This window comes from Gossypium hirsutum, chromosome A12, assembly GCF_007990345.1.
Source record: "Gossypium hirsutum isolate 1008001.06 chromosome A12, Gossypium_hirsutum_v2.1, whole genome shotgun sequence".
NCBI lineage: Eukaryota > Viridiplantae > Streptophyta > Magnoliopsida > Malvales > Malvaceae > Gossypium > Gossypium hirsutum.
The window spans coordinates 101,397,907-101,409,687 of NC_053435.1; the positions used below are offsets into that span (position 1 = coordinate 101,397,907).

Sequence of the window (11,781 nt, forward strand, 5' to 3'; positions counted from 1 at the left end):
AAAATTAAATGTTTAGATAATAAACGGTTTTGTTTGATTGAATGTTGAAGATTAAAATATTAGAAAGATGTAATGGAAGTGAAAAAAAATCATTATACATTTATCCATTTATTTTAAGATAATTGGTTATATATAAAATAATTGTTTTGATAGGATAATGAAAGAAAAAGGTGAATTTGATAGAAGATTGACCCTCGCAAAAGTAAAATAAGGAAGTACTTTTTTTTCTTTTAGTTAGAAGACAATTAATTATTGATAAACAAAAATTAATATTGATCGAAAATGATGATAAGAGATAGAAGAAGACAAAATTTGAAGATTATGACAATGAGGACAAATTGAAGAAGATAGAAATCATTTAAATATTTTGTAATATTATTAATATTTATTTCTGAATTAGGATTTTAATTCCTTTTAGGAAGTTAGATTGTTTTGTTTGTATAAATATTATTTAATTTTAACTATTTTTAATTTATCAATCATATAATGCAATGAAATGATTTAATCATATCTTATAATCACTTTGTAAATTAAATTTAAATGTATTACATAGTATTTATTTTGATTCTATCATTTTTATAATTGTTGATGTGTGGGATGAACAAGGAGGAGATATAAGGAGAAAGAAGTGGAGTTGATGGAAGCTAGTTCATCCTATCTGGTGGAGAGCCGGAGAATACAGAGAGTGGAAGTATTAGTGATAGAGATAGGTTGAGAGTAAGATGGTAGAATGTAGGCTATGATGTTGAAGAGTTCATCCATTCTTTATCATCTTAGGGGTTATTTATAGGCAAAGTCTCGTGTTAGGTGGCATTATCGTGGCGGATTCACTGTCAAGCCATTGTTGTGGGATGCGTGGGGAGGATGTCCGTAATTGGACGAAGATGTCTGTGATGGGACCTGTTGCCATTTCCTCTAAATTGTGGGACGGAATAATTAAGCCCACGTGAGATTCGGTGGCCTAAAGAATCATGTTATTAACAAGAGATCGGATGCTTGGGAGGGCAAATAACAGTATCCTTCCGAAAAGCAAGTGGCTAGTTTCTTTGAGCCACTACATTCTATCTAATCAGATAATCAAATAAGGGGGCAAAGCTTTTGATGACCACCTGATTTGTAGTGAGTGGAGGGCGCTTCTTAGGTGGCCTATCATGCTACCACATGTCTCAAGTTGGTAGAGGTCCAACAATAGTGTTATCAATAGGTCCATATTGTTGTCACCAGTAAAGTGATCACGTGAAATTTTTTACTTTTTGTTCGATGATAAGATTAGGACCACGAAAAAGTCTATGTTAACTAAGTTCAATTAATAATGAATTTACATATCAACTAAATTCTTAAATCTTAAATTGTAAAAATAGAAGGATCAAATTATATATCAAATTAAAATAAGGGGATTGAACCCTAAATTTCATTATAGTAAAGAGACTACAATCATCATTAGACCAAATGCACTAGAACGATCAAGGTTGGAGGGTTTAAAGTTATACATAGAATTTCAAATTTCATGTTTTCTCCAACACTTGCTAATCAAACTTGTTTCCCTATTGTTCTCCTTGCAATACAAATAATTTACATTTAAAAATCTCTAGTAAATTCTACTGTCAAACACCTTGAATCTTAATCTTCTCATCTTCTTCCCCAACAATCCCTGCCCAAAACCAATGCTCTTTCCACACATTTTCCATTTGTTCAATGGGAACATTCTTAGTCTCTGGCAACAAATAGTACACAAATGCAGTCATCACTATAACCCATCCTCCAAAGAAGAAGAAAATCCCTGCCTTCAAATGGCAAAGCATGCTTAGAAATGTTTGTGCAACAATGAATGTGAATATAAAGCTGACCGCCACCGTAATACTTTGTCCGGCGGATCGAATCTCTAGCTGATATATCTCACTCGGAACCAACCATCCCAATGGACCCCAAGACCATCCAAAACCCGCTACATATATGCATATCAAGATTATAATTAAATATGCATACCCTTGGCTTACTGTACCATGATCCCCTAGCTGAGTTGCCATGATTCCTCCTATAAGTATCTGTGAAATAAGCATTTGGATTCCTCCAACCATGAATAAGGCTCTTCGCCCGAATTTATCGACGATAAGCATTGATATGAATGTTGATCCGGCTCCGATAACACCGGTTACCACAGAGGAGAGTAGGGAAGCACTTTCACCTATTCCAATTGTTCTGAATAGAAGTGTGGCATAAAATGCAATGACATTGATGCCTGTCACTTGTTGGAAAAATGGTATGGCTATTGCCATTACTAGTTGAGGCCTATACTTTCTTTGTATGATTTTCTTGAATGGGTGCTTGATGGTTTTTGAGATTGACCTTGCTTTGATGAGATCCTCGAGTTCTGCTTCGACATCAGTGGTGCCTCGGACACGTTGCAGCAGCTGTTTAGCCTTGTCATGATCACTGCTACTTTGGATTAGGCTGCTGGGTGTTTCTGGGAGGAAAAGTGCACCTAGTGTTAGTATTGAGGCTGGAACTCCTGCCATGGCTAGGGAAATCCGCCAACCCCAACCGCCTTCAATCTTTTCGGTGCCAAAATTAATAAGGTTAGCTACCAGTGCACCTATGCCAATACTGAACTGGAAGCCATTGTTGATTGCTCCCCTGTATCTAGGTGGTGCCATTTCTGAGAGATACAAAGGGACTGACTGCAGGAAGAAAAAACAATTAAGATTGTGCAGTAAGAATTGGATCAATAATGGAAATGTTAAATAATGTACCTGGTTTGCAAATCCAACCCCAATTCCAAGCAAGATACGACCAAATATCAGCATGTAGACATTGAAAGCTGCACCACCAAGGGCTGAACCAGCAAGGAATGCAGCACCTCCTGTCAAGATTGACGGCTTACGACCGAAAACTTTTGTAACTGATGAGGCGAAGAACGTAGCGACTAGCCCAGCTATGTATAGTGAAGATGTAAATGAGGTTAACAGTTGGCTATCAAATTTGCAGTAGTTACTGATTTTGGTGTCCACCTTCATCTTTCTATATACTTCTGGGAAGAACTTCTTGAGAAATGGCTCCATAGATGTCACTCCACCTTCACACAGATAATCATTGGAACTATCTTAAGACATACTAACAAGAAGACATCAAAGATTAAGGCGTGTAGTTTGGCTTCTTGCATGTACAAATTGATGCTATGTCAATTCAGTTCACTTCAATCAAGAACCCTTTTCACTTCAGGTTATTTTCTCTTTTACTCCAAACTAACAAGAAGACATAAATAAGCAATTAAACTCATGTTTTAGTGGCTTGACAGAGAGCTTTCACGCTGACTTTTTAAGTCATACTTGTAAGCATGTAAGATTAGTAAATTTAGCCATAAATCGTCAACGCAAAGAAGGAAATATATATATTATACAAACAAATTTTGCAGAGGCAAACCTGAAATCCCAATATCATAGCCAAAGATGACACCTCCCATGGCAGCCATCATACATGACAGAACAACGAACCAGGTCATCCTACCATTGTATTGCCCACCTCCACCTGTTACTGCCAAAGCAACCGCCATCGCTGAACACAGCTGAGCTTTTGGAAAAGGGAACCCTACTCAAGTTCCTGATAATTTGGGACGATATATGGTCACTACAGTGTTGTTTGACTTGGAAGGTCTCAATGAATTATTGGGTTTCAAAGGAAGACAACAAAACAAAACATTACCATCCATCACTTAAATCTTGTAAGAGCATGTGGGGTTTGAATATTCAACAAGAAGCTTGAACCTTGGGAATAATATGAACTTAAAATGTCACCGCATGTTAAATATATATTATCCATTGATGTATAAACTGATGAGCTTAACTTGCTTGGTTTATGGACAAAACAAATAGAATCTGTCCGGACAGAGTCCCTTGATTATCGGATGATACATATGACATGCTATGCTAAATTACTCTTTGAAATGATCAAAACCAATCAGGAACTAATCACATGCCTTTAGTTTCATAATATTTTTTTGTTTTGGTATATAATTTATCTCCTTTTCAAATGATGGTAACTGCTGACGTCCGAAATTTTGCAATGAAAACGAGAGATTGTAAATGTAAATTCGAGTGAAAAAAACGTAAGCCTAAGTCGTACCCACTTGGAGTGAATGGGCTAAAACTACACTCTCCACGAAAGAATTGTAACCGGGTCATGACTAATAACAGACCAAAAACTCATATATATTAGAAGTCGTGGATTCAAACCTTACCCAGAAAAAAAATATTATCATTTGAACAAGCTCTAAACTTCACCATATTTTAGGATAGTATCGAATTTTAAGGCATTAAAGTCTATGTCAGAATTTTGGGGGAAGTTAGGAGTGGTAATTTTCTTCCTTTTGAGCACTACTCCACATTAAGTTCTATGGAAATTTCATCTAAAAGATCATCAAATTGGAAAACTCCATTGAAACATTTATTTCACTCTAAACTTCTCAGCTTAACCCAAAGCCCTTCTTCCTTCAAATCCAATAAGCACTTACAATTCATATCATTACTAAATCTTTTTCTCTACCCTTGTTTCTGTTTATATTTTAATCCAGAAGGTTTAACTGATAATAAACAGGGGAAGATACCGCAAAGTTGAAGAATAAAAACAGCATTTTTGTCTCCAGGATCATTAACCATGGTAACCCAGATCTTTCATTTATATGATTGAAATTTAACTTTACTGCTACAAGTATTAAGGACTGTGCTGTACATGTTTGAGATTATACAGTGAAGGGAAAGTTGAGTTTTGGGGCAAGAATAATTCTAGGAGGAGGAATTGGCAGTGTTTTCGGACAAATATTTATTGTGAAAGAAGGAGAGAAGCTGCTAAAGGCTTTCCAATGCCATCTGTGCACGACAGCCGGTCCAATACCAGGGCTGATACGGGGTTGCGCGCGGACCAAGATCGAGTTGCCAAGTCACGAGAAACTCTTACGAAAACCCTAAACAATTAGATCTGAAACGAAACAGAAAATTAAAAGATTAGATTTTTGAATTTTCAGATCTGAAATAAAATCCCCAAATCAACAAAAAATCAAATTGAGAATAGAAATAAGTGTTAATAAGGAATCTTGAAACCCTAGAAGAGATTGCGATTCTGCCCAATTGAACACCCAGATAGTTTTCCCCAAATTTCGGCAATCTAATTTCTCCCAAAAAAGAGTATGGATGAATCGGTAAGAACCCTAGAAATTGAGGATTTTTGGGCTAATTACTTAAGATAAAAAAAGGCTGAAAACACAATAAGAACAGAAAATAAATTAGATAAAGATTCGGCACAAACAGAAATAAAGAAAGAATTGACAGTAAGAAATTAAAAGATAAGTCCTAAGAAGCCTTGAAATCTCGAAAGATCTCACAACTCCCTTCAAACGGCTCTAATCTCCCCTCCAAAGAATATCAATGGCAAGAAGAAGGTTGAAGATAGCTCCCACAATCAAAAAGATTGTTAAAACAACTTCTAAAGAAAACTCAAGAGAAAATCCTTGAAGAACTCAAAGAGAATTTTCACTCAAATCAAATCTGAAATTTTCAATGTAATTGTAATGTAATGTAGGGTGGCTGGCCAAGCCATATAAATAGGCCTTTCAAATGTTTTCCTAATTTAATTAGAACACTAAAACTAAAACTAAAAAAAACTCCTAATTATTTTAATATGGAAATTCGGCCAAGGGTCTTTTATTTGGGACTCTTGGACTGAATATAAAAATTTAAACTAAGTAAAATAAATAAATAAATAAATAAAAATAAAACTTTACAACTTGGGCTGTTGACACCATTTTTTGGACGGAAAACGGGGTCGACTTGGATTTTGAAAAAAATGAAAACGGGAGTCGCCACCAATCTTTTTTGATGAGGTGTGATCGGGTCACCTTTAAAAGCAGCTGTTTTTAATTTTATTAAAACAATGAGTTTGGTTTACGAAATTTAGAAAAATGAGTTCGGGAGTCGGTTACGCACGAGGAAGGATTAGCACCCTCGATACGCCCAAAATTGGTACCTAGTTGATTACTTAATGTCTTGATGTCGAAAATAAAAACTCGAAAAGAATTTAAAAATACGATCCTTAAAAGAAACTCTGATAACGTGAATTGAAATATAAGATTCTCTTATTCTTAAGGAATATCACATCCAGCACGTTAGGACCCGATACTCTAAACCATCGAACCAAGATCACCTTATAATTTAATGAAACCATACTTTGAAGCTTTAAGAGGATATTTGGCTATTTAGTCAAACGAGAAATCGAAACCCAGCACGTTAGGGCACGTTTTCTCGAGTTTCCAAACGCGAAATATTGCCTTATTTAGAAACTTTTGCTTTGGAATAATAGCGAATCTGATATTTAAACAACGTTGATTATTTGTTTGGATTTAAAAAAAACAATTTATTGGATAAATGCACCGAGGCTTGATTCGTGAGGCGATGATATGAAAAAAGATAACAATGAGCACGAAACAAATATACATGGATTTATCAAGTAAACAAATTAAAATAAACATCACGACAATACATCATTTAAATAATAACATCGACAAATAACCAATGAATTTAATCATATATAACAATCTTTAAAAATAAGGAAGATATAAAGTAAATTAAAACAAATAAAAATGTAAACAAACTTTAGAATGATAATAAATGAATTTAAAATAAATAATGTAGAAAAGAATTTTAAAATCCGTAATACACGAGGCAAATTAAAAAGATGATATATATGAATAATTTCTGTCATTCAAAAAAAAAATATATATATATATATATGCAAAAGTGTAAAAAAAAACCATATGCAAACAAACCTAAAATAAATAATAATAGAATCATTTAAATAAATAAAAAGGATTTAAAATGGATGATAAATAACACGACTTAAGGTAGTTACGGTAAAAATAATTTCAAATGAATGATGTATAAAAGAAAAAAGAATATATATATATACATATATACATATATATAAATAAATGGCTTAAAATAAGTATTACAAAAAAAAAAGAAAATTTAAAATGAATAACCTACAGAATAGCTTGAATTAAAAGTTATATATGAATATAAAATATGTAATAGTTTAATATAAATAATTTATATAAAAACATATAAAGTAAACAACGTGTAGAAAGTTAACAAACAACACATGAAAGCATTAAAATAGAAATGAGACAAGTTCCTTAAAAAAGGGCTAAGTTTAAGGTAAAACGAATTTGTAAAGCAATCTTAAATGTATAATACATAAGTCAGCTTAAAGAAATTAATAAAAATCTAAAATAAATAACATGTGAAACTGTTTAAGATAAATGAATAAATAAAAGTATATGTATATGAAAAATCAATAAAATATAAAAAGATTAATGTTATAAGATTAAGTATCGAATTAGAAAGATTAAAATCAAGGGTCCTATCTAAAAAAATAAAAAGGGACGCAGGGCCTAAAATAAGGCACACGTGAGAGAACAGGGGTTAAACATGCAATTATTCCCCAACTCTGAAGATGTATGTCGAATTTCGAAGCACCAGAGAACCGAGGGCTTAATCAAAAAACAAAAGAAAATTAAACAGTTAAATCTATGAAAAGATAAAATAATAAAAGGGGCCCGAGGTAAACAAGCCCAAAATTGAAGGGACCATGGGAGCGAATAGCCCATAGGTTCAAAACACACAGGTTCCCCTAGACTGCGCCGTTTTGGGGCGTGGGGGTGTGTGTGTGAGGGTGCAAAACGGCAGTGTTTTGCATGGCCATTAAAGCCCCAAATTTTTTCATTTTTAACTTCATTTTCTTTCAAAAAAAAAGACAGAGAGTCTTCCTACTCTCTCTCTCCCTTCTCTATTTTTCCTCCATTGCAGATAGGGTTTCGAGACCCATCCTCGCTGCCATCGTCTGACCGCCGCACCACCACCATACTCGGTGGCTGGCAATGCACAAGAATAGGCCATTCGGCCTTGTTCCAAAAGAGTTTGAAGGCCTAGCCTTCTTGAGTCGAAAAGAACCGAAAGAAAGGGCCCTCACCCCTCTTTTAGCCCCGACGATGGAGGAGAGACCTCCCGTGAAGCAACCACAGGCAGTTCCGGTAAGGTTCTTCTCTTCCTTTTCTTTTTATTTTATGGCTACTCTTATTTAATAGATTCGTGTTAAAATAAAAAGGAAATATTAGAGAGATGAAAAACGAAATGGAAATAAAGAAAGTAGAATAAGAGATCAACCTTTTGTGTTTTTTCTTTTATTTCCAATGTTCGTTTGATACGATTTTTGTATGTTCAAAGGTTCCCCCCCTTCTTTCCGTCCTTCATTTCGGGTTTTATCACCCCTTTTTACATCCTTTTTCTATTATTCTATCCTGTTTTTTTGTCTTGATCTTGCAGGGCATGGAGGTACTGGTAGTGGAGGAGGAGCATGCAGCGGCAGATGGTGTCAGACGCGTGGACACGCGAAGCCAGCGATTGGCGAGTAGCGGCGGTGGGCGTGCGCAGGAGGTGGCAGCAACAACATGCGGCTGGGGTTTCTTTTTGTGTTTGAAAGTTGGTGTAGTTTTGGGCCATTCGGGCCTCTAGGCTTTTTATTAATATTGGGCATTTGGGCTTGTAGTTTTTGGGTTTAAATTGGCTGAAAATGGGCTGCTTTGGTTTTTATTATTTGGGTCTATTTTGCTGGTATAGGCCCGGGCAGATTTTGGGCTTTATAGCTGCCCCTCTTTGCTCGTTGTCGTGTAACGAAAACAGAGCAAAGACCAAGAAAGACCAAATTTGCCCGGGCTTGCCGAGCCTTGGCTTCTTTTGGTGCTTTTCTTCTTCAAGTAGCCTCATTCCAGCCTGCTACGTCTTGTTGCTTCGATCCACTCTACTGCAACTTCAGATACGCCTTGTAGCTTCAATCTACTCTGCTACGACTCCATGGGGATGAGATTTGTGTTTTTAGTCTGCTCCACTACTGCTTAGGGAGATAAGACTTATTTTTTTGCTCTATTCTACTGCCAGTACATGAAGACAAGATTTGCTTTCTTCGATCCACTCCCTACCACTATAGGGAGACAGGACCTGTTATCTTCGATCTACTTCACGCCAATACATGAAGACAAGATTTGCTTTCTTCGATCCACTCCCTACCACTATAGGGAGACAGGACCTGTTATCTTTGATCTACTTCACGCCAATACATGAAGACAAGATCTGCATCTTGGATCCACTTCCTATCAATATAGGAAGACAGGACCAGCCATCTTCGATCTACTTCACGCCAATACGTGAAGATAAGATCTTCTTTCTTTGATCTACTTCGCCACCAATATGGAAAGACAAGATCTGCATCTTGGATCCACTTCCTATCAATATAGGAAAATAGGACCTGCTATCTTCGATCTACTTCACGCCAATACATGAAGACAAGATCTGTTTTCTGCGATCTACTTCGCCACCAATATGGGAAGACAAGATCTGCGTCGTCGATCCACTTCCTACCAATATAGGAAGATAGGACCTGCTATCTTCGATCTACTTCACGCCAATACATGAAGACAAGATCTGTTTTCTGCGATCTACTTCGCCACCAATATGGAAAGACCAGATCTGCGTCGTCGATCCACTTCCTACCAATATAGGAAGATAGGACCTGCTATCTTCGATCTACTTCTTGCCCCGGGAGATAGAACTATCAGCTTCAAAGTACTCCACTGTAATCAGGGAGGTAAAATCCGCCGTCTTCAACCTGCTTTGCTGCCAAATACAGGAAGGCAAGATCTGCAATCTTCAATCTATTCCACTGCCAAATACAGGGAGATAGAGTTATCGGCTTCAATGTACTCCACTGTGGTCAGGTAGGTAAAATCTGCCATCTTTGATCTGCTTCGCTGCCAAATATAGGAAGGCAAGATCTGCAATCTTCAATCTATTCCACTGCCAACCAGGGAGATAGAGTTATTGGCTTCAATGTACTCCTCTGTAGTCAGGGAGGTAAAATCTGCCATCTTCGATCTGCTTTGCTGCCAAATATAGGAAGGCAAGATCTGTAATCTTCAATCTATTCCACTGCCAACCAGGGAGATAGAGTTATTGGCTTCAATGTACTCCTCTGTAGTCAGGGAGGTAAAATCTGCCATCTTCGATCTGCTTTGCTGCCAAATATAGGAAGGCAAGATCTGCAATCTTCAATCTATTCCACTGCCAACCAGGGAGATAGAGTTATTGGCTTCAATGTACTCCTATGTAGTCAGGGAGGTAAAATCTGCCATCTTTGATCTGCTTCACTGCCAAATACAGGAAGGCAAGATCTGCAATCTTCAATCTATTCCATTGCCAAATACAGGGAGATAGAGTTATCGGCTTCAATGTACTCCACTGTGGTCAGGGAGGTAAAATCTGCCATCTTTGATCTGCTTCGCTGCCAAATACAGGAAGGCAAGATCTGCAATCTTCAATCTATTCCACTGCCAAATACAGGGAGATAGAGTTATCGGCTTCAATGTACTCCTCTGTAGTCAGTGAGGTAAAATCTGCCATCTTCGATCTGCTTCGCTGCCAAATACAGGAAAGCAAGATCTGATATCTTCAACCAGCTCTGCTACAAACGAGAGAGGCAAGGTTTGTATCCGATCTGCTTCGCTGTCAATGCAGGAAGGCAAGATCTGATAACTTCAACCAGCTCTGCTGCGACTGAGAGAGGCAAGGTTTATCTTCAATTTTTACTGATCTGTCCTCTAGGGAACATGACCTGTATAATGAACCTAATTATGCCTAATGATTAGGATGGCATGATCAAAATGAATCAAATGTTCCTAACTAGATGTGCGTGAATGACATTTGAATGAATGCAGAATGTCATGAAAATGATTCCTTAATGCTTAGGTTATCATCGCTTAAAAGCTTATTAAGGCTTTATCACTAACGTGTCGCAACGCCTTCTTGACCAGCCGGCATTTCCAAAGAAACACGTAATCTGATTGCCCCCACTGTGAACATCGTAGTTCAATCCATTGTGACATAAAATTTGTACTATCAATCTCCTACTGTAACCCAAGGGTAGAAAGATATGGCTTTTTCAATCTTCTCCTATCGCCATTCAAGGGTATAAGATTTAAATCCTCCTGGTTCCTTATATCATTCCCAAGGTGTCGTACCAAAGACTCATGCGCAAACGAGGGTTCTCCTTCCCGAGGTAACCTCTTCTTATTGCCTGAAGATCATCACTTTCTTGTTTATTCAAGCTTTGTCACCAACATGGCGTCTTGTCAATCAACGCATTTGACAACAAAATCCAAAGAGAAAGTCTAAATTTAGACTATTCCTTCCCAAATTTCCAACCTTTAAATTTGGAGTGTTCTAAACAATTGTCCTGCTTCAGGCTCCTATATTATTTAGAAACTTTTCAGAGTAATATGCAAAACTTCCTTCGTGAAAGTTTTATTAGTCCATTAATCATTATTCCAATGCAACATGCTTGCAAAAGATTATAACGATAGATAAAATAGAATTGATTTGAGAGCATAGCTCAAAATGAATAAACTATCAATGATAGCAAGAATAAAAGGGGAATTAATTGGGAACACGTATCTTGAAAAAGAATGAAGTATTCCAAGAAAAAAAATAGTATGAGGACAAGATGCCCCAGATATCGTAGCTTGAACTTCTCTGTACCAACTCTTTGAAAGACCATTCTGTGTTTGACATGTGTTTAGGAGATCTACAAGACTTTGTCGATGCCCCAAGATGCTACCTACCCTTTCCTGTTCAATCAGGTATAGCAAGATCATTACATGCCCCGATTTGATCAAAATTTGAGCTG

At 36.7% G+C, this 11,781-nt stretch overlaps 1 protein-coding gene across 1 annotated transcript; it reads right to left on the bottom strand.

Annotated features, from left to right (window-relative positions):
• Positions 1-1,385: 1,385 nt before the first annotated feature.
• Positions 1,386-3,817, bottom strand: LOC107933457 (hexose carrier protein HEX6). The gene is made up of 3 exons (XM_016865670.2): positions 3,421-3,817; positions 2,751-3,073; positions 1,386-2,678 (listed from the first exon to the last, which is right to left on the bottom strand). The coding sequence occupies exons 1-3, from the start codon at positions 3,548-3,550 to the stop codon at positions 1,605-1,607; spliced, it is 1,527 nt and encodes a 508-aa protein (XP_016721159.2). The 5' UTR covers positions 3,551-3,817; the 3' UTR covers positions 1,386-1,604.
• Between the last annotated feature and the right edge of the window lie 7,964 nt (positions 3,818-11,781).